This window comes from Kickxella alabastrina, assembly GCF_025024165.1.
Source record: "Kickxella alabastrina strain RSA 675 chromosome Unknown BX661scaffold_2, whole genome shotgun sequence".
NCBI lineage: Eukaryota > Fungi > Kickxellomycota > Kickxellomycetes > Kickxellales > Kickxellaceae > Kickxella > Kickxella alabastrina.
The window spans coordinates 870,189-891,503 of record NW_026251473.1 but is presented as its reverse complement, the minus strand read 5'-3'; the positions used below and the strand labels follow the sequence as shown (position 1 = coordinate 891,503).

The following is a 21,315-nucleotide window of genomic DNA, read 5'->3' as shown; positions in this document are numbered from 1 at the left end:
TCGAGTTTTAATTTCCAGATCGGATCGGGGCGAATCGAGTCGAAATATATAATTAGCTGCAGAATCGCCAAGATTTATTTTTCTTCCATGTATATTTTTTGCTTGGAGCAAGTATCACATTTCAAATGTGCAGCAGCAAATTGGCTTTGGAATCTGGAGAAATAGCACTCGAGGAGCCTTGTTCTTGTTCTTGTCTTTGCTTAACATCGCCCACACTATCGCAGCTCTCAGCTTTCAATTCGCACAAATGCTTTCTGCAAAGAGATATTCGCCAGCGCTATTGCGATCTGTGCGCAGCGCTCTGAGGTCCAGAGTCGGCGCAGATGAAGGCGTTGTTGAGCTGGCCAGCCGGCCTGTGTGCTGGAACAAAACAAACTTTCCAGACATCTCACCTGCAGTACAAAAGCGGCAACCGCTGGCAACAGGCCGGTCGCTGTTTGGCATTCACTCGTGCACACAAACACGCAACTACGCAATTTCAACGCATGCTGCCAAGACCAAAGTGCCTCAGTGCCCGACATGCGGCGCGGCATTCCAGACAGAGCGGGTGGGCGCACCAGGGTACCTCAACGATCAGAAATGGCGGCAGATGAACCAGGCTAACCTCGTCCAGGGCCTACCTACTATTGAGGGTGCAACTCTGGGCGAGTCTACAGTCATCCCCGCCCTAGCCGAGCACGGCGCAGGCGATGTCGTAGATAAGGGGAGCGAGCCAAAAGTACTGAGCGACGAGGAATACCAAAATGCGATTAAAAATCTGGACGATCCGGACCTGAGGGCTATATTTTCGGGAGAGGCCATGCCCGGGTTCGTAGATCCCAATAATATGGTGGCAGAACCCATGGTGGAAGATCCCGAAGCGGGTGCCGAAAAGAACAGCAAAAAGGCAGAGCCGCACAGCGCCATCGTGGCATCGCGTCTGAAGCGGCGAGCAGAGCAGGGCCGCGACCGAATCGTTTGCCAGCGCTGCTACAAGCTGATGCACCACAACCAGATTGACAATCCGTGGAAGCAGGACATTGTATCTGACCCGCGGTCTTTGAAGTTCATGCGATACAGGACCAACCTACTGGCTGTGGTGGTTTGCGACATTTTCGACCTTCCGGGAAGCTTGATCCCGAATCTAGGCGAGTTTATCGGCGAGCGGCATCCTGTGATTCTCGTTGCGAACAAGGCTGATCTGCTGCCAAAGGACTACCACCAGGAGCGCGTTATTATGTGGTTCAAGCGATTCTCCAAGGACCTCAACCTTAACATCCAATCCATCACCTGGTCTCCTCGCTGAAGAACCTGGGCACGCGCGAGCTGGCAGCTGACATTACAGAGCGCCGCAGAGCAGGGCAGGACATTTACATGGTCGGCCGTGCCAATGTGGGCAAATCAGAGCTGATCAACGCACTGTTGCGCATCAGCATGGGTGGTTACAAACACAAGGTGCTTGCTTCTCACGTTCCTGGAACTACCATGGGGCTTTCTGGTGTCCCTCTGCGCCATTTCGCAAAGCTCTCGTGCCCGTGGAAGGCGCGCGGCCCCAAGATCGGCAGGCCAACTTGTACGACACTCCGGGCGTGTTCAGCAACAAGTCACTGCTTAGCTTTCTGAATAACAACGAGCTCAAGATGGCCATGTGCAGCAAGCGCATAACGCCGTTCACGTATATCCTCAACCACGGACAGTCCATTATGCTCGGTGGCCTCGGACGCATCGATTTGGTCGATGGCCCTGAGTATGTGTATGTGACCGTGTTTTCCAATATTCACCCGCATTTTACGCGGACCCAGCGTGCTGTGGAGCTGACAGAAAGGCTTGAAGCCGGCGAAAAGACTTTTTTGCGTCCGCCAATTGGGACGAGGATCGTCTAAAGAGCTTCCCAAGAGCAAACTGGCAGTGGAGCACACATTCGAGGGGACTCATAAGCAGCACGCCACCTTGGACGTTGCGTTTGCCGGAATAGGCTGGGTTGCAATTACTGGCCAGTTCCCGCGCGCCACGATACAGGTGTTTACGCCCAACGGAATGGGAGTCAGCGTTCGGCCGCCGCTGATGCCATTTGAGTATAAGATGATCACGCCTCACACGTCCAGCACTCGTAAGACACCCAAATGATCCAATTACAGTTGTCGGTTAGCGTTGTCATTGACATTGACATTATTACGTGCGCAATGTAGATTTTATTTATTATCCTTGGCCTTGTCTAATTTTAGACGTTCAACTTTACAAACATCCAAATATTTAAATATAGATGTTGACGGGCGTAATTATTATATTATATATAGAAGCAACTATCTGATTAATTCTGAAGAGCTACAAGTTTAGGGGCAAAAGTTCCCGCTAGTACACCTAATGCAGGTGCACTGTCGGTACAGAACCAGTGACGGATTGTATGTCACCTTAACGCGGTGAAATGAGTGATGGCATAAGTTCAGTCGAGTAATTGCATTCTCGAATGAAAATGAAGACATAATATTCGACAAGAAATGGTGATAGCAAGGGCGTAGAGACAGGATATGAGTTAAATTGGAGATATGGTTGTAATGTAGCACGAGTAAAGAGTAGAATATGACAACGATGATAATGATGACGAAACGATGCGATATTATTAATGTTGATACGATGTAAGGTGGTTGAATTGTGCTGACCATCTCTCAATTTATATCTGTGGTGTGCCACGCAATGTTGCTGTTTGTTAACAGGTGGGGGTTATCTATTTACAGAAACATGCAATAAACAGTGTCTCTTTTCATGTCTCTACGCGTATAATGCTGCTGTAAGCATCGCCCGTCGTTTAATCTTACATAATGCATCTAACTAAAATAGACAAGAGCCAAAAAACAACGACCCGAATGCGACCTTCTGTCTATCACACTTGCATGTTGCAAAATTAAATATGTTAGAAACAGGTTTTAGTAACTTAATACATAGATTATCAGACAAATAAAGGAAACAATTTTGCGCCATGTTTTAATTTAACAATTTACTCTCCTTAAACACAATCGCACGTTGTTCCCAGCTGGTGGTTTCCAATAATTCTACAACGCTCACTGTTTTTGTCTCATATTTCTGCTTTGCGTTTCTGCTTTTCTAATTTATTGAACTTGATTTGAATAATGCTGACTTGACAATCGGATAGTCTTTTGGGTATCGAGGAGCGTGTGAATTCAGACTCGCATAATTTATTTTAGACAAAAAAGTCAGGTGCTATTACTGCTGGATTCTTCCAAAAAGAATAATATTTTAATTTTATTGGCACAGGTCCGACGAATTACAAATAATTTCCGATAAAATATTTTAAATATAAAAGTGTGCACCAGTCTGATGAGGTTTATGTAATACAAATACGAAATAATTGCTGTTTTATTTTATTTGGTTCAGGCGTGTGCTGTGTAGTATTGCTGCTAAATAAATTCAAATTCAAAATTGATTTTGGCGCATAATTTGGAAAGGACATCACCCAAATTCCCCCTTGCAAAGAGCGCAGGTGCATTCGCGTTCGCATTCAACGTTGTGGCTGACAACTCGGGCACAGCTAAATATCATTACTGGCAATATTGTTAATTCTATCAGTGCCTTCAGATTGTTGGTATTGCACACACGAGTACAACAATGACGGCGACAGGTGTCCTGGTGCAAGCTAAACAGCAACGAGCCACTATAAAATGCAACGCAAAAAATTCTAAAGTGAATGCACTAAATAAGGGAGGTGGGCGCGACTGATGGTGGATCAAAAAAACAAAACCTGTGTAGATGGTGCTCCTATTTATCCAAGACGGTACCATGAATCTACATTTTGGACAAGCTGCGCGCATGCTGCTGATTTAAAAATCAGATACACCCGGTAGTAGCATTTTGCTTCAGCCTGACCCACAGTGAATGATGGCGTGTTTCTAATTGTAATTGGGGGAATGCTATCATAGTCATTTATTTAAGATGTTTGTGATAAACAAAATTTTACAAACATGCACAATGTTTTTTTGAGGGAGGTGGGATTTCAGCAATAGCTACTCTTTGCTTAATTAAAATACAATACAACTAGTGGCTAGCGCCTACTGGCGAGCGACCCAGTGCTCTGCTCTTTGCACAATATAAAACGCCTTGAAGGCCACATAGGAAGCCAAGTTGCTTTTGTATCTGTTTACTCGATATTCCAGCAGCTATATTAATTTAACATAGTACGGGTGTAGTATTATTTACAGTACATGCTGCAGTCGCCAGAGTTATAATTGCACTATTCTGATAATTAAATCCAAGAAAAAAGCGAACACATATGGCAGAGGAGCTACGAAACGTGCGAATTTCGCACTTCATTTCGGTTTCGTCTACCCAATATTCCCACACTCTGTGGGCTTTTGTTGTCCAATTGCGCGATTCAATTGTGCGAATTGTTTAGTTGTCTTGGTTGAGGTGTGCATTTTAATTTGGTTGACAAGCCATCCCCGATTTGATCAAATCAAGATTTGGCAATAATAAAAATACACGTGATAAAAACATTCGCATGTTTTTATTATTTGCACTCAGGCGCTGGGTTGGATTGCATTGCATCGCATTTCTCATCTCTGCTCATTCTTTGTTGCACGTCACCAAACACCAAATTTCTTATATATAAACACAAATTCGCATTCACCAGTCTCTTTTTGAATTTAAAAGCCATGCCTCCCATTGACGATGCTGAGGTTTTGGCTCGTTATGGACTGGACAGCTTTACTAGCACGACATTTGGCCCCGGTGACGATTTCAATGGCGAATCAAACGGCCGAGGTCGCCTGGAGCAGCAGGACGACATGGGGCTAGACAGCATGCACGAAATATCTGACTCTGGTGGCTCGCGGATGAACCAGACCCGCGAGGGCAACTCTCGTAGCGGCCGGCGGCGGCGCCGTGGAAGCCGCAGAAATGGCGAGTATGGCGAGGCTGATAATGACGATGACTATGACGACGACGACGACGATGATGATGATGACGATGATGACGATGATGGTAGTCAGTTTCGTGACTCCACGTTGGCAGGCAGCGTGTCCGCACATAATCTGGCCATTAGCGACCGTGATCCGCTGCATGTTTATAAGTCGGTGGTAGGAGTCCTCGAGAGCAAGGGCAACGCCCAGCACTTGGTGACATGTCATACCGCGCAAAGTTTAGCGTATCAAACAAAAACTTTTCCCCGACGATGTTCATGCAGTGGTTCACAGCGACACCTCTTATGCCGACCTTGTCCAGGGCGCGAGGCTGTTGCGCGAGTCCGTATCGCAGGGCACTGAGGCCCTGAAGATTCTAGTGCACAACAACTTTGATCGCTTTGTGGACGCGCGCAGCAAGATTGACCTACTGTATGAGGAGATGAAGTCCAGGTCGCTCAATGAGCAGGCCGAGTACGGCACGCGCGCGTTCAGCCAGGCGCTGGAGGGCACAACGCTCAAGGCGGACGAGATTTACAACCCGATTATCGACCGGCGGGCGCGTTCAGAAAAAATTCGTTCAACACTCAGCGTTGTTGAGCGGTACAAGTTCTACTTCAACCTGCCATCCAGCCTAATCGAGTACATGCGCAAAGGCAAGTTTGACATTGCCGTGCGCGAGTACAAGAAGGGCCGTCAGCTCTTTCAAGCTGTGACCAACGGCGACATTGATGGCGTCGACGACATTGCGGCCGACGGCTCCCAGCCAAACGCGTTAATCAAGATCTTCCAGTATGTGTGGAAGGAGGCGCAGGAGAGCGTTGTGGAGCTTCGCAACGCGCTGTTCAAGCATCTGAGTCAGCCGTGGAGGCCTTACAGCGAGCAGGAGAATGTAATCAGATATCTCCTTGAGGTGGACCCCGGAGACAAGGACCCCGTTGTATACTACCTTGAGCACCAGCACGCATGGATCGTCGAGCAGATGGATGAAATTTACAAGGCCCACAGGCAGAGGATCTTGCAAACCAGCCACCAGAGCATGCAGGCCGAGCGGCGCCGCACGCTCAGCGGAATTGGAAGCTCGAGCTTTATTGGTGGCGCGACAGCCAAGGACTCAGCGATCGACGATGAACGCCGGGCCGACGAGCTAACCAGGGCACTGAATATCGAGGCGTTTGCAGACTTCCCGGCGTTCACACATGGCCGTGACGCAGAGTTCCACACGTGGAAGCAGACGTACAACGCACTGCGCACACTCTCTCAAACGCTGGTCCGTTGTCTGCCTGACTTCTGGAAGCTCAGCCAGGCGTATATGGAGGATCTGTATCGCAAGCCAGACGCTAATGGCGGTGGCCGGCGCCGTCAGCACGGACTTAACCTCGAAAGGGTGTCCAAGTGCCATTCATTGCTTGAGGGATAATCGAAAGGTACAGCCAATTTGTGCTGCGCCTGACTGGAATTCTTGGCGAAAACAACGTCGTTGTGGACCTTGAGTCCTTGGGCAGCCAAGCAATCAGGTCCACTTTGCAGCGGTTGCCACAGACACACGCCCTGCTGGCCGGCCACTTTATGACAGCCATCATGGAGCTGGTTGTCAACACAGCCAACGACATTGAGGCCATTGACATGGCGCAAGAGCCAGCGATTATTCTCGCCAACCTTATCAGCCAGCTTAAGGCTGGCCTGGTTTTGTTCTTGTGCGAGATGTGGGACCGCGACGCGCAGTCAATGTCTCTGCACGAGAATTGGTGTCTGCACCACGGCACCAGTTACTGGCCGGCTTTTTATATGTCGCAGCGTGACCGCCAAATTGCCAAGGGCTCATCAGATGCAGTGGCCGAGTCCATTGCAAACACTGAGCTGTTGCCGCTCTTCTTGCGCACTGCGCAGACCATTGTCGGACAGCTCGGCACGATCCACTCTGCGGCGCTGCAGCCCGGAAAAAGCACGCGGACTATGATGAACGGCGAAACGCCGCACTTTGACGCCAACTTTGACGAGGGGCAGCGCCAACAGGGCGAGCGCTCGCACTCGATGCACAACATGGCGGTGTCCCACGTGAAGCGCACCTTTTTTGGGACAATGTATTCGTTCCTCGATACCCTGCACATGCTGGCATTCAACACAGCGCAGCAGCCGATGGGAGCGGCAGCGTGCAGCTTGGTGCTGATGACCGCTCTGTCGCCAGCGGAATGCCAATTTCGCCAGGCTCTGCACAGGCTTCAAGTTTTGGCGCCAGCGCGTCCCTACAGATGCCGTCAACGCCGCCCGCGCGCAACAGCGGCATGTCCCGTCGCCTCTCATTTAATCTTCCGACCAAGGTCGAGGCGAGCTCCACGACGGCCGCCGGGCGCAGGTACTCAATGGTCGAAAGTGGTCGACAGGACGCGTCTAAGGCACGCAGCAGACACAGCAGCCGCAGCTTCTACATCCTAGCGACGCTGAGCAACCTGACCGCGTTCAGGATGTTCGTGGTTCCCGATCTCCTGCACTCTAAAGCGGTGCGTTATGTGTTCAAGCTAGACGTCGCGGACGAGCTGCCGCAGCTTGAGAAAATGTTGCGGCGCCTGGACGAGATGATATTCTCGTACTACATCCGCGATAAGTCCAAGCAGCTCAGCTACATTGTGCACCGCGGCGTGCTGCTCGGCGGGTTCAGCTGGTCTACCAGCGCGATGCCCAAGGACACGCAGCCGTATGTGTCCGAGGCGCTCTTATACATGGTGTTCACGCACGCAGAGATCATGGACCTCATTTCCGAGCTGGGCGCCGGCGCCGAGCACCACATGGTCAAGCAGCAGCCCCTCACGAAGCGCGTCTTCCAAGTGCTGACGGCGAACCTGGCCCAGGATATGCTGGAGTGCATCCGCGCAATCGACTCTTTCAGCGTGGGCGGCATGCTGCAGTGTGTCCTTGAGACACTGGTGATCAGCCAGACATTGCAGATGTACCTGACCCCGCCCACCAGCGAGTGCCTCCGCCTGCTGCACAGCTACGTGCGGTCGGCGTTCGAGCGCACGCAGGAAAGGGCCAAACGGGTTGCTGCCCAGCAAGGCCGCTCAGTGTCAGAACCACCTGCTGGTAGCCTGCGCGAGGTCGATGGGGTCGCGCTGACCAGCGAGCACTGGGACATTATTCACAAGCTCTTGCGCGACTGCACGCGCCGCACCCAGATCCAGTTCCGCTGCTTCCAGCAGCAAACACCGTCACCATAGTGTTCCCAGCCATTTGCAGTACTTTTTTTTACGTTTTTTACGTTTTGCTCTTTGGCTTTTTTTTGCAATTACGCGACAAAAATCCAAAATTTAAAGCCTCGCATTTTCCACATCAGGAACTGACCAATCGAAGCGTTGGCTTTTGTCGCGTCAAGGGGTAGTATTCCCAATTTCCCAATCGCGAGCCACGGTAAGCGCGAAATTGCTTACCTAGGAATTATTTGTCGCTTTTTTTTGCCCTCACACGCGTAAAACTACAAAACAAATAAATCGAAAATGTAGCCGCATCGTTCATTCTCCCTGCGTGCAAAGCCAAAAAAAAGTACATTTCGAATTTTTTTCATCCTCAATCCTGTTTTTCAGCCCCCGCCTTGAAATTGGATTACAGTGGAGTGGGAGAGCCAGCATTAATAGTACAAGGCTCGTCGCGGTCCTAGGTTCTGCTTTACAAGTATCTCTTTTTTTGCCTTTTCGAATATCAGCTTTTCTGCCCTTGCCCTGGTGCTGCAATTCCCACACTGTTCACAAATTTAATTTTTTCCTCGCGCTCGGTCAGTCCAGAACAGAACAGTCGGTTGGCGCCCACATACATTATATTCCTGCACATAAGTTGGTGTTGCACCTTAGCCTGACAAATATGCATAATGGTACCCAAGAGCAACAAAGAAAACAGCATCAGCAGCGTGGACCCGGCAGCGCCTGCTGACATACCAGCATGGGCTGGCGCAAGTGCCCTTAGGCGCATATCCACCCGTTCACAGACCAGCCTGTCAGCCGCATCGACAAAGAAGGACCATCATCGTCGCCATTAACAATAACAGTAGCGGCAACATCCAAGTCATCTCTCAAACGTGGACTGTGTGAGGTTCCGGATAATGCGTGCATGGATCAGTTTGTGGACAAGACCAAGCGGGCCATAAAGCGCGGGTGCGCAGAAATTGGCATTCGCAAATACGCGTCATTATCCTCAATGTCGGCCAAGCACGCCAAAACCGCAGGCACTGCCCCTGCTGAGCCCGCTGCTACCAACACCAGCGCCAAGCCTACAGCCGATTCTGCATTTGCTTTTGCTTCTGTACTCACTGCCAGCCAGCCGCTCGCTGCTGAATCTACTGCTACACAGACTACACATGCTGCGCGCAAGCCGTCAGGCTCTTTGCGAAAGTACCCTGCATTTGACACCCGCGAGGCCAGCAGCCAAGAACTGTCGTCCGAGGCAACCGTTATTTTGCTGCACTCTGACTACACAGTGCAAGAGGATGACGAAGAAGAAGAAGAGGAGAAAGGAGATGTCAGCATTGGAATATTGACGGCTAACACCTCGATTTATAAGGGCTTCACTGCTGGCGCATCGGTTCTTGAATCGCAAATGACGATTATTGCGCCGTCATCGCCCATACATTTGCCGGCGCTTGTCGAAGACGAAGAGACATTCGAGACTAAAGAGTCTCAGTTTTCCATTAAGGCCCTGCAGCCAGTGGTCATCACGAAGTATACAGATTTGTCTGAGACATTCACGGAGCTTGCCGAGCTGCTGTTCAGCATCGAGGGAAAATATAACGTTGGGTTGGAGGTCGGACTGTCGCGGCACCCCAAATGTCACTGCGGATGCGCCCGATTCTGGTCGATTGGCTCAGCGAGGTTGCGGCCGACTACGCATGTACCGCCAGACGCTGCATTTGACTGTGCAGTATCTGGACCGGTTCCTGACGCACACCAGTCTGGTGGTCGATCCCAGTATGCTGCAGTGTTACGGCACGGCGTGCCTCTCTATCGCAATGAAGGCCGAGGAGCACCGCGTGCCGTCACTGTCGGAGCTCACCGACTTTTCCAAGGACGCGTTCACGCGCGACCAGCTGAAGCATGCCGAGATCGATGTGCTCACTGCGCTAGGCTGGCACCTAGCAGCCCCTACGATATTCGAGTTCCTCAGTCTGACGTTCCAGCGTGCCGCGCTAGAGTTCCCCAGCCAGTTTGCCGACCCAACAATACTTGGCGAACTCGATCCCGAATGGCAGACGCAGGAATGCCCGGCAGCCATTGCCAGGCGGTTTGACGCGCGGCAGTTTGCTATTGCTTGCGATTACGCTGACGCGCTGCTCCACTGCCAGAACGCCCAGCGGTTTTAGGATCTGAACTGGCAGCCGCATGCTTCTATCTGGGCACGACTCCCAATAATCTTGATGGCACCATGTTCAAGCAGTGCACTGGTTACTCGTTTGTGGACGTCTGGCCTGCTATTTTGCATGTCAAGCGCATCAGAGCTGCGCTCGATACTGAGTCGGCCTCGTCGCTGTGCGCAAAGCAGTGCTGTGAGACTAAGGACCGGTATGTAACCCATTACATGTACATACGCCCGGCCGAGCTGTGGGCCATGCAGCCGCACCACGCCCACCTGCTGGGCGAATTTGAGGATGCGTTCGCAGTGATAGCAGAGGAGCCCTACTAAGCGTTTTTATCTTGTATCTGTGTGTGTATGTCAAAAACATTGTATTTTCCTTTTAAGATTGCAGACTACACTAAAAGAAAAGAATGAGGGTACAAGTACCCTGCAAAATAACATCCTTCCCCAGATATATTGACTAGCAACCTGCCGGTGTTTAGAAATTAGTGGCAATAGACCACTATGGTTGACGATATTAATCAGTTCGCTGCATCTTTTGAAGAGAAGCAGGGGAGGTTGATTATTGCGCACACGCTTGGGCTTTGGCTTTGGCTTGGACTTTGGTTTGAGCAGAGTCTCAAGTGTCGCTGTAGACTCGGGTTCAGCAGACTCTGACGATGCCTTTTTGCGTGAAAACGGGTTTGAAAATCCCCCGCTTAAAAATCTGGACCTTTGCTATAAACGTCTGGAAATTCTAAAAAAATACATTTACACCAATACAGTGTGCAGCACAAAGCGGCTGCTGCGCCAGAACGCTTTCAGGCCAAGGCTTTTCTACGTTTTCTTTCGGGTTCTTTCATTTTCCACGAAAGCGGTAGCACTAGGATTTTATAAAGCGGATGCCACTTCTTCCCGAGATGACCAGCATCCAGCTATGAAAAGCGCCTTTGCCGACGATTACCAGCTTTCTGTGCTTGCAATTTCACATTTTATATTTTTTTCATTCTTTCAATTACCACATTCCAAAACACTTCAAAACCACACTCAAAATGCACAAATGCACGAGAAACGGCTGCGGCTTAGAGTTTGACGAGACGATCAACGACCCCCTTGCGTGCCAGTACCACCCTGGCAAGCCTGAATTCCATGAGGGTTTGAAGGGCTGGACGTGCTGCAAGCCGCGGGTGTACTCGTTCGATGAGTTTATGGACATCAAGGGCTGCCAGTTGGCCCCGCACTCGAGCGAGCCCAAGAACAAGGACGATCCCTTCAAGGCAGACCTGACAAAGCACGACGATGTGCTGCCGGAGCTACAGAGTACAGCCGATGAGAATGCGGAATCCAAAGCGGCGCCGCAGCACCGGCGCCGCCAGTGGCGCTGGCAGCACCAGCAAAGGCGCCGGAGCCAGAGCCCATCGATGAGGACCCGTCCGGAATACTGGTCCCTGCGGGCATGCAGTGCAAGCGCAATGGGTGCACTGCGGTCTACGTATCTGAGGACGAGTCGCACCAGGACGGGCAGTGTCAGTTCCACCCGGGCAACGCGCTGTTCCACGAGGGCAACAAGGGCTGGACGTGCTGCCGGCCTCGGGCCACCGAGTTTGACGAGTTCCTGCGCATCAAGGGTTGCGCGCGCGGCCGCCACTTGTTTGTCGGCACGCGGCCTGACAAGAAGGCGCAGGCTGAGAAGTGCCGCCGTGACTACTACCAAAGTGGCACCAGTGTCATTGTCTCTATCTACGCCAAGAAGATCGACCGCGAAGCGAGCTGGATAAAGTTTGTACCTCGCGCACTGCAGGTACACTTGGTGTACGGCGAGGACAAGGTCTATGATGATGAGATTGAGCTCTACGACGAGATCGACCCCACTGCATCTTCGTTTGAGTTCTTGTCGACCAAGGCTGAGGTTACACTGGTCAAGGTTGCTCAGGCCCAGTGGCCTACTCTTGAGGGCGCTTCGGCGTAGTCTGAACCAACAAACTATTTAATTACAGCAGCAAACATTAGGACTTTTAAGCAGCATTCCAACAATGGTCTCTTTTTTGCCGAGGTGCCTGCTGCATTACACTAATGTAAATGGAATTTGGAATTTCCAGACATTTATAGCAAAATTCTAGATTTTTAAGCGGGGGGTTTTCAAAACCCGTTTCCCTAGTTTTTAGCCTAAAAATCAGAAAGTTCAGATTTTTGAAGATGCAGGGAAGTATTTAGCGCTTATGTCTGACTGGTGCTTTGACTATAGGTTAAATGTGATGTTTAAAATGTAACTATATTCATCCAATTCTGTCGCAGCTGCAACCAACGCCGCTGTTGATTATGTCACAGCAGCTGCGGGTGGGCTGGCTGAGCGGAATCGGGAGCAGTACATTAATATCCAGCCTGCTGATAATCTCAAGCGCATTGCCAGGCTGAGCAGCTGGTCGCAGGGCAAGATCGAGCGCAAAATCAGACAGAGGATGCGCAATGAGTTGGCCGCACAGCAGCAGCAGGAGCAGGAGCAGGTAGCCGCAACAGGCATAAATATAATCCCGGCAGCAGAAAAACTTTGCTAAATTTTATGACATGGCTTGCTCCAGTGAATAATGGAAAACTGCCTACAAACCTTCAGGGCTGACGGAACGCGGGTTGAGGATGGCGAAAAAGTGCCATTAGGCAGACGGAAGTGGAATAATCGCGACATGGCCGCAGTGCTAAACTTTTGCATCATCCTTAATGCCCTGTTTACAGGCAAGCGTCCTCTCTGTTTTTCACGCAAAAAGGCATTGTCAGAGTTGGCTGAACCTGAGTATAGATCGATGCTCAAGTCAAAGCCCAAGCCCAAGTGTGCGCACAAGAAGCAATCTGACCCTGCTTCTTCTCTTCAAAGAAGCAGCAAACTGGATAATATCATCAACCATAGTGATCTATTGCCACTAGTTTCTAAATACCCGGCAGGTTGCTAGTCAATATATCTGGGGAAATGATGTTGTTTTGCAGGGTACTTGTACCCTCATTCTTTTCTTCTAGTGTCCTTTTCTATTCTGGGTCTTTGCCTTAAAGGTCACACCATCATCCATTGTGCGTCGATCACTCGGGCAGACACAAAAAGATAACTACGGAAAGTGCAACGGTTGCCGCCGGTCTTTGCCGTGGACAAATAATGTTGCTGTTGACTCAATAAAATGTATTTCAAACATGTCTTTTTCGAAAAAAGTAAACTGCTTATTCCTTGAGCTTCTTGGTACCGCGCAGGAGACCAGTGCGGCGAGCAGCAATAAGACCAACCTTCTGTCCGGGAACGGAGCTACGGGCAACGGTCGAAGCCTTACCAATGTGCTGGTGGTTACCACCACCGTGGACGTGATCAACGGGGTTCATAGCAACACCACGAGTCTTAGGCCACGAGTTGCGCTTGGCACGGAACTTGTAGAAAGCACGACCAGCCTTAAGCAGGGGCTTCTCGGTACGGCCACCACCGGCAACGATACCAATGGTACCGCGGCAGTCAGACTTAAGAGCCTTCATGTGACCCGAGGGGAGCTTGACACGGGTAATGCCATCCTCAACTCTGTGGCCAATGACGGTGGCGTAGTTACCGGAGGTACGGGCGAGCGAGCCACGGTCACCGGGTCTCTCCTCAATGTTCGAGACAATGGTACCCTCGGGCATCTTTCCAACGGGGAGGGTGTTACCAATAACAAGCTGAGCGGTCTTACCGCAGAACACGAACTGGCCGGTGTACATGCCCTCAGTGGCGATGAACAGCTCAGTGCGGGTCTTGAAGCGGTAGGGGTCACGGAACTGACCTTGGCGAGGGGGGCACCGCGTCCGGGATCGTGGATAATCTCCTTGACCAGGCCACGGATGTAGCCGTTGCGCTCGGAGAAGTCGATCGAGCGGAGCTTGGCGGCGCCCTTACGGCGGTGAGTGCGGGACGTGAAGATGGACCCGGCACCCTTACGCTGACTTCTGATGACTCTACCCATGGTGAGATATTAGTGCCTACAGAAAAATATACAAGTCGAATTGCGTGTGCACAAATCGCCAAAAGTTGCTGATTGTTAGTTTTTTCGTTTCTCCTTGTCTTTTTCTAACGCAAATATAGCGCTGTGACATAGTCAAACAGGTAAGCAACAGCTGTGTCTGCAATAGATCGCCGCTCAGAGATTTAATGATGTATGTAGTGAGTTGTTGTTGTAAACTGGGGCTGAGAGCTGAGAGCTAGACCAAAGAGTTAAGCCAAACTTCGTGTAGTGTGGCGTTGCAAACAGTATTTCGTCTGCAAGCAGCACTAGCATTTGCAATCGGAGTGCTGAATTATGAATTTCAGGTCGTAATGTCGCAAATGCAAAATAACGCCGTCTAAATCAAATTCCAAAATTCCAATTTACTGTCTGCCTCCACCCGCCCCCTCTCATTTATGCTGATCGTCCCCAATTACGGCACCTGCAACACTGTCTGAATCCATCCCGCGTTAATCTCTGTGCATCCATCAGCCCAACGTCGCGTGTCTCCTGGTGTATCCATCTCTGAAATACGCATAGCAAGCGTGTGTATTATGTCCCGTTTGTGCTGATGGATTCGGCGACGGCCCAGAATGTATTATCCAGTACTTATTACGATGACCCACCTGTGTGTGATATAATGGATATACCGAGGGAATGAGAAAGAGTGAACCTTCAGGCTGAAACAGCAAAGGCTCGAAAAATACCAAACTCGCTGGGCCCTCGAACTTCGGCTTCGGCCAGGCAAAAAAAAGTGTGGGGATGAGGGCAAAACAACGCTTTGAAATAGGTATTTACCAGCCAGCAAATGGGCGGCCCTCGCGGAATTTATGAGCGAGCCGTACTGAGCCGAGCTGGGATGTCGGCTGCAGCATCTGTTGATCAGACGCTAACTGTTGGTTGCCAGTGTTGCTGCGCTTTCAGACTCAGGTGCTGTTTACCAAAAAATAATAAATAAATGTAGCAAAATAGCATGCAATTCAACGAGTAACTTCAAGAGCAGCCGCAAAAAAACAAATAAAGACGCTAAGCCGAGTCCTAAGCATGTAAGTATAATCACAAATATCCCAGCGCAACTCGGCACATCTCAGCACGCGCAGTTCGATGCATCAGTCGCCTTCGGGCTGTTGGCGTTCAGGGCAACGTCGATCATGGAAGTGCGGTTGGCCTCGTTGATGCTGGCGTCCATTCCAGGCAGGGCCTGCGCGATCTTTTTAAACAGGGCCTTGACGTTGTGGCCGGCCTTTGCGCTGGTCTCCATAACATGACGTTGAGATCGCGCGCCTTCTTCTCACCCTCCTCAGTGGACACCTGCCGCGATTCGTTGAGATCAGTCTTGTTGCCGACAAGCACGATAATCACGTCGTTTCCGCGCTCGGCGCGCACATCATCGATCCATCTTGATGTCTGCGAAAAGGACTCGCGGTTTGTGATGTCGTAGATGACCAGTGCCACGGATGAGTCGCGGATATAGCTGGGAATCAGACTCCGGAACCGCTCCTGGCCGGCGGTGTCCCACAGCTGGAGCCGCACAGTGCGGTCCTCAAGATACATAGTCTTGGACAAAAAGTCAATGCCGATGGTCGCCTGGTATGTTGTGTCGAATGTGTCGTACATGAACCGGGTGATGATCGAGGTCTTTCCAACTACACATTAAAAAAGAGTACAACCAGAGTGATATTGAGATATGTGTCTTGGGGTCGTTTAACTTGGCGCCTGCACAGACAAAGCTACAACAGAAGCAAAGCACAAACAGTTACATCGGCCTTGTCAGGTCGGCGGTCCTCAGGCATGTCCATTGCTCTTTGTTTTTGCTTTTGGTACTTACCGCTCTGCTCGCCAAGGAAGACCAGCTTGTACTTGCTCAGAGGATTCGTGCCATCTTGTGCTGCCATTGTAATGTGATTGTTTACGTTGTAAGGTTTATGTGTGTTTGTATGTGTACGAATAAGTATCAGGTAGTGTAAATGGAGAGGTGATGGTAAAGTTTGCAAATTGCAGAAAATTAAGATGAGAATACAAAAACACAGTGGTGTTGTGTACCAAAAATAAAAAATCTAATTAAAGCAAAGAGCGGCATAACAAAAGAGTGTTTTTATCTTTGTACCTGGTCGCTCTCTTTCTATGTCGCTGAAACTTTTTTATCACTCCGCACCTGTAATCAAGATCTTGGGAGTGGACCGAGCTGAGTAGGAATCAAGAGCGTACGAGCCCAGAAGCGATGTTTGAAAATATAACATGTTTGCTTTTTTGTTATTTAAAACGGCTTGGTCAGCATCCAAGGCGTGGGCGCTGCGGGGCTCTCTCCTTTCTTCCCCTGGTGCTCACATCTTTTTCTTTTGGTAACTGTGGTTCTGTGACGATGACGGCGACAATGATGATAATGAGGAGAGAGTTGGCGCAAAAACAGGATTTAGGGCAGTCTAAAAATCAAATCAAAATCAAAGTAGCAAATAAAAAAATTGGGGACGACCATTTTCAAAAGAGTCGAGGACCAAGACTACGGGCCACAGCACGCCACGTCCACGACCACGATCATGTCCACGTTCCTTTCTTCCTCTCTGTTTTGCCTTTTGAACAGTATACGTCTTTAACACATTATTATATTTTTATTCCTTTGTCACACAGGAATTCGCTTGCACTTTCTTGCTTTTTGACAATAGACTTTGAGCAAAATATAGCGAAAATGGGACGCGGCGGAAGAAAGAACAAGGGCGGTAGCAGAGGCGGCAGGGGCGGAAGCCACGTTAGCGTAAGTTTTTAGCGGCGTTGATTGGCCACCAAGCATGCTGCTTGTGAGTGAAGTTTTTTGCTAATTTTTTTGCTAATTTTGCTGCGTATTCATAGGGAGAAAGGCAGACGTACAAGAGCTTCAACGACCTGCGCCGCGACAACGACAACTTCCGCAAATACTATACGGCGCAAAAGATTGTCAGCGAGGAGGAGTTCCCCGTGCTTATGGAGGCCATGCGCACGGTGCTGCCGACCAACTTCCGTATCACTGGGTCGCGGCAGCAGGCCGTGGATATCCGCGAGCAGATCATCAACGAGTTCATCCCGTACTTCAAGGACATCACCATCGAGGGCGCTGAGATTGAGCCGCCGCACCCGCTGGAGTGGTACCCCAACAACTTTGGGTGGCAGTTCACGATCCCGCGCGTTGCGCTGAAGAAGTCGAAGGAGCTGAGCAAGTTTCACTCGTTCCTGGTCACCGAGACCGAGGTCGGCAACATCAGCCGGCAGGAGGCCGTCAGCATGGTGCCGCCACTGTTCCTGGACGTGCGCCCGGACCACTACGTGCTGGACATGTGCGCGGCGCCCGGGTCTAAGACCGCGCAGCTGATCGAGGCGCTGCACAGCGGCGTCGATGCCGGTCAGACACCCGGCGGCCTGGTCATTGCCAACGACGCCGACTACAAACGCGCGTGTATGCTGGTGCACCAGGTGAACCGGCTCAACAGCCCTAACATCGTTGTCACCAACCACAGCGGCGAGCGCTTCCCCAACATCTACCGCAGCACGGAGGGTAGCGGCCCGCGCCAGATTGTGCAGTTCGACCGCATCCTTTGCGACGTGCCCTGCAGCGGCGACGGCACCACGCGCAAGAACGTGCGCGTGTGGGAGAAGTGGAGACCCGACGACGCGTACGCGCTCAACCCTATCCAGTCCAAGATCCTACAGCGCGCCGCGTACCTGCTCAAGACCGGTGGCCGCCTGGTCTACTCGACGTGCTCGCTCAACCCCATCGAGAACGAGGCCGTTGTCGCACACGTGATGGACCACTTCGAGGGTGCACTCAGGCTGGTCGATGTCAGCAATCAGATGCCGGCCCTCAAGCGCCGCCCGGGCCTCGACACCTGGAAGGTGATGACGCGCGACGGTGTCCTGCACGACACATTCGAGGCCATGCCTCTCGAGACTGCCGGCCGTCGCAAACACATGCATAAGTTCTTCCCGCTTGAGCCCAAGCGCATGGAGGAGATGCATATCGACCGCTGCATGCGCATCTACTCGCACCTGCAGAACACTGGCGGTTTCTTTGTCGCCGTGCTCGAGAAGGTCGCGCCCATAAGCGTTGATGAGAAGAAGAAGGCTGCTGCTGAGCACGCCATCCTCGTTGCCGCGACCGAGAAGGCCAGGGCGCAGGCCAAGGAGCTTGCCAAGGCGGCCATGGATGTTGAGACCGAGACTGAGGGCGCTTCCGCCACCAAACGAGTGGCCAATGATGCCGACGCCGCTGATGCCAAGCGCGTTAAGGGTAAGTTCTATGTCTGCCGCAGCTGTGTATCTGTATTTGTATCTGTATTCATATTCGTATTGCGCTGTTGCTAATTGTGTGATGCCCTGAATCACTCTCTCTACTGCTTTGAATGTAGTCGACATTGCCGCCGCTTCTGATGTAGATGATGATGAGAACGAGGACTATATCGTTGATGGCGATGACAAGGAGGCTAAGGGTCACAGTGGGCCCTACCTCCCGGACAACCCCCGCGAGGATCCGGCGCTGCCCGAGAACCCATTTGTGTTCCTTGACGCTAATGAAGGCGAGCTGAAGACTATTCTGGACTACTATGGCGTCAAGGACACCCTGTCGCGGAACGGGTTCCTTAGCCGCATCGAGAACGACGCGTTCCGGTCGGTGTACAACGTGTCCGACTCTGTGCGCGAGCTCATGGGCTTGCTGGCCAGCGCCTGCGGGTCGTCAACACGGGCATCCGGGTGTTTAGCCGCAACTGCGTCAAGGACGCCGGGTGTGCTTTCAGGCTTGTGTGCGAGGGCGTACCGCAGATTCTGCCGCATTTGCCCGACAGGTGCGTGCTCAACGTGTCATTCAACGACCTCAAGACCCTGCTGGAGCAGGTGAACCCGCTGCTGACTGCGCTGTCCGAGGAGAGCCAGGAGCGCATAAGAATGTCATGCCGTCGTCCAGCATCATTGTGCGCTACGACCCGGTGGCGCGTGCTGGCGATGCCGAGCAGCCGTTCACGCGGCTGACGGCTGTGCTGACCATTCCCTGCTGGCGGGACATGCGTCGCTCAGCGTGCACATGGACAAGAACCAGCTGTGCTCTTTGATCCACCGCGTGCTTGGCCGGTACATTGACAGAAACGCTGTCGGTGGGCTGAAGCTGGCCAACAACACGCGGTCGCAAGAACCGGCGGCCGAGGCCGGGGCTGAAGTTGAAGTTGAAGCCAAGGTTGAAGCCGATGCTGCTGTCGATACGAGGAGGTTGCGGCAGAGTAGACGCGAATCAATGCCTGGGCTCGATACTATTCTTACTATTTTCTTTCCATTCTTTTTTATTAGTGCGCGTGCGCAAAGCGTGTGTTTCTTACGATTATTGTCCAACTTGATCTAGAACGTGATGTGATCCAGAATCACTATGAATCTAGATCAACACTCCACAGTAACAGATCTCCACCTGTAGGGGTAAACCTTTGAGATTGTGCTTATGCACCTACGCACTTTTAATACCTTCACCAAAGTTGGGGGGAAGCAGTACACACATATGAACCATTCATAAGCATTTTTAGCAGCAGATTAAAAGTGGCGAAAAAGTGCATCAGGCAGACATAAGTCTAACAATCGTGGTGCTGAGCTTTTGCATCATATTCAATGCCCTGCTTACAGGCAAGCAAGCCTCCCCGTTTTTTCTGTGAAAAAGGCACCGTTCGAGCTGGCTGAACCCAAGTATACAACAGCACCCGAGACTTTTCCCGAGACCTTGCCCAAGCCAAAGCCAAGCCCAACTTTCTTCGCAAGAAGCAGCAAACTGGATAATATCTTTAAACATAGTGGACTGTTTATTGCCCCTAGCTCCTAGTTCCTAGTTCTTAAGCACGTGCCAAGTTGCTATGTAATCAGGATGGGAAAGAAAAATGTCAATTTGCAGGATATTTGAATTTTTATATATATTTGCAGTCTCATTGTTATTTCAGTGTGGCCGAGCCTCAGTCACATGTGATAACAGACAAATCTCTGAGCTTCTGGCGTGTGAACTCTGCAGGAGCTCCTCCTGCTGTGCCTGGCCCGATCTTGCCCTCCTTGCCTGCCTGTTTGCCTGCCTGCCTGCCTGCCTGCTCTGGCTTGCTTATCAGCAGCCCCCCTCGCCACTCTTTATCTTTTAGTCTGCGCATATTTACAATTTTTCCCCCTCATTTCTTTTTTTTTCATACTATATTTTTTGTACGCACATTTATACACCGCACACACTTTAAAGTGCCAAAGAACCCTATTATTCAATTGTAACAATAAATTAAGGAAAATGTCTAGCCTTCGGATTCTGGTGGGAGTCAAGCGCGTTGTGGATTCGGCAGTCAAAGTGCGTGTCAACAGCGCACAGACTGGGGTTGAGACGGCCAACGTGAAGCACAGCATGAACCCATTCGACGAGATAGCGGTGGAGGAGGCGATCCGCCTGCGCGAGAAGCACGGCAAGGATATCGTGCAGGAGATCATTGCGGTGTCCTGCGGCCCAGCCAAGGCACAGGAGACGCTGCGCACGGCACTGGCAATGGGTGCGGACCGCGCGATCCACGTCAAGACCGACGACAACCTGGAGCCGCTGTCCGTGGCCAAGCTGCTGAGCAAGATCATTGGCGAGGAGAAGCCGTCCCTTGTGATCCTGGGCAAGCAGGCGATTGACGACGACTCGAACCAGACGGGGCAGATGCTCGCAGGGCTCCTCAACTGGCCGCAGGCGACGTTTGCATCCAAGGTGGACATCAAGGACGGGGCGCTGGAGGTTGTGCGCGAGGTGGATGGCGGGCTGGAGACGGTGTCGTCTTCGCTGCCGGCGGTTGTCACGACGGACTTGCGGCTGAACGAGCCCCGGTACGCGTCGCTGCCCAACATCATGAAGGCAAGAAGAAGCCGCTCAAGACCGTGTCGCCCGCCGACCTCGGCGTGGACATCAGGAGCCGGCTGCAGACGCTCAAGGTGACGGAGCCGGCCAAGCGCCAGGGCGGCAAGATGGTTGCCAGTGTGGACGAGCTGCTGGACAAGCTGCGCAACGAGGCCAAGGTGCTGTGAGGGGGGAGGGGGAAGGAGGGCGAATCAGATGCCTTGGAGTTTATTCTAGAGATAAACTCCAAGTGGTGAGAAATATTATTTTTTCCAGT

The 21,315-nt window shown here is 51.4% G+C and overlaps 7 protein-coding genes across 7 annotated transcripts; 5 read left to right on the top strand and 2 right to left on the bottom strand.

Annotated features, from left to right (window-relative positions):
• The first annotated feature begins 67 nt into the window (after nt 1–67).
• BX661DRAFT_177061 (uncharacterized protein) lies at nt 68–2,262 on the top strand. The gene is made up of 4 exons (XM_051534548.1): nt 68–1,210; nt 1,288–1,477; nt 1,504–1,833; nt 1,876–2,262. Exons 1-4 carry the CDS (start codon nt 248–250, stop codon nt 1,914–1,916), a joined length of 1,524 nt encoding a protein of 507 aa, XP_051394738.1. The 5' UTR covers nt 68–247; the 3' UTR covers nt 1,917–2,262.
• Nucleotides 2,263–9,077: 6,815 nt separating this feature from the next.
• On the top strand, nt 9,078–10,236 carry BX661DRAFT_168704 (uncharacterized protein; the record flags this gene model as incomplete). The annotated part of the gene is made up of 2 exons (XM_051533450.1): nt 9,078–9,680; nt 9,778–10,236. 2 exons carry the CDS (start codon nt 9,078–9,080, stop codon nt 10,234–10,236), a joined length of 1,062 nt encoding a protein of 353 aa, XP_051394737.1.
• A 1,332-nt stretch (nt 10,237–11,568) lies between these two features.
• Nucleotides 11,569–12,373, top strand: BX661DRAFT_177054 (HSP20-like chaperone). The gene has a single exon (XM_051534547.1). The coding sequence runs from the start codon at nt 11,665–11,667 to the stop codon at nt 12,175–12,177; it is 513 nt and encodes a 170-aa protein (XP_051394736.1). The 5' UTR covers nt 11,569–11,664; the 3' UTR covers nt 12,178–12,373.
• Nucleotides 12,374–13,412: 1,039 nt separating this feature from the next.
• On the bottom strand, nt 13,413–14,176 carry BX661DRAFT_168702 (60S ribosomal protein L2; the record flags this gene model as incomplete). The annotated part of the gene is made up of 2 exons (XM_051533449.1): nt 13,413–13,967; nt 13,997–14,176. 2 exons carry the CDS (start codon nt 14,174–14,176, stop codon nt 13,413–13,415), a joined length of 735 nt encoding a protein of 244 aa, XP_051394735.1.
• A 674-nt stretch (nt 14,177–14,850) lies between these two features.
• On the bottom strand, nt 14,851–16,267 carry BX661DRAFT_177046 (rab protein 6). The gene is given in 3 exon segments (XM_051534546.1): nt 14,851–15,449; nt 15,464–15,840; nt 16,023–16,267. The coding sequence occupies 3 exon segments, from the start codon at nt 16,087–16,089 to the stop codon at nt 15,282–15,284; spliced, it is 612 nt and encodes a 203-aa protein (XP_051394734.1). The 5' UTR covers nt 16,090–16,267; the 3' UTR covers nt 14,851–15,281.
• Nucleotides 16,268–16,880: 613 nt separating this feature from the next.
• On the top strand, nt 16,881–19,189 carry BX661DRAFT_192958 (S-adenosyl-L-methionine-dependent methyltransferase; the record flags this gene model as incomplete). The annotated part of the gene is made up of 4 exons (XM_051537743.1): nt 16,881–16,946; nt 17,042–18,452; nt 18,571–18,854; nt 18,884–19,189. 4 exons carry the CDS (start codon nt 16,881–16,883, stop codon nt 19,187–19,189), a joined length of 2,067 nt encoding a protein of 688 aa, XP_051394733.1.
• A 1,060-nt stretch (nt 19,190–20,249) lies between these two features.
• On the top strand, nt 20,250–21,273 carry BX661DRAFT_177042 (electron transfer flavoprotein subunit beta). Its single transcript, XM_051534545.1, has 2 exons — nt 20,250–20,996; nt 21,062–21,273. The coding sequence occupies exons 1-2, from the start codon at nt 20,460–20,462 to the stop codon at nt 21,224–21,226; spliced, it is 702 nt and encodes a 233-aa protein (XP_051394732.1). The 5' UTR covers nt 20,250–20,459; the 3' UTR covers nt 21,227–21,273.
• Nucleotides 21,274–21,315: the final 42 nt, after the last annotated feature.

What these genes read in the sequence shown, in the direction of transcription:
- BX661DRAFT_177061 (XM_051534548.1), top strand. Translation starts at nt 248, where the DNA reads ATGCTTTCTGCAAAGAGATATTCGCCAGCGCTATTGCGATCTGTGCGC. An exon ending in AGGACTACCACCAGGAGCGC is followed by an intron (nt 1,211 to 1,287) that starts GTTATTATGTGG and finishes TCCTCGCTGAAG; the next exon opens with AACCTGGGCACGCGCGAGCT. An exon ending in CGGCGAAAAGACTTTTTTGC is followed by an intron (nt 1,834 to 1,875) that starts GTCCGCCAATTG and finishes GAGCTTCCCAAG; the next exon opens with AGCAAACTGGCAGTGGAGCA.
- BX661DRAFT_177054 (XM_051534547.1), top strand. Translation starts at nt 11,665, where the DNA reads ATGCAGTGCAAGCGCAATGGGTGCACTGCGGTCTACGTATCTGAGGAC.
- BX661DRAFT_177046 (XM_051534546.1), bottom strand. Translation starts at nt 16,089, where the DNA reads ATGGCAGCACAAGATGGCACGAATCCTCTGAGCAAGTACAAGCTGGTC. An exon ending in CTTCCTTGGCGAGCAGAGCG is followed by an intron (nt 15,841 to 16,022) that starts GTAAGTACCAAA and finishes TTTAATGTGTAG; the next exon opens with TTGGAAAGACCTCGATCATC.
- BX661DRAFT_177042 (XM_051534545.1), top strand. Translation starts at nt 20,460, where the DNA reads ATGTCTAGCCTTCGGATTCTGGTGGGAGTCAAGCGCGTTGTGGATTCG. An exon ending in CGTCTTCGCTGCCGGCGGTT is followed by an intron (nt 20,997 to 21,061) that starts GTCACGACGGAC and finishes CATGAAGGCAAG; the next exon opens with AAGAAGCCGCTCAAGACCGT.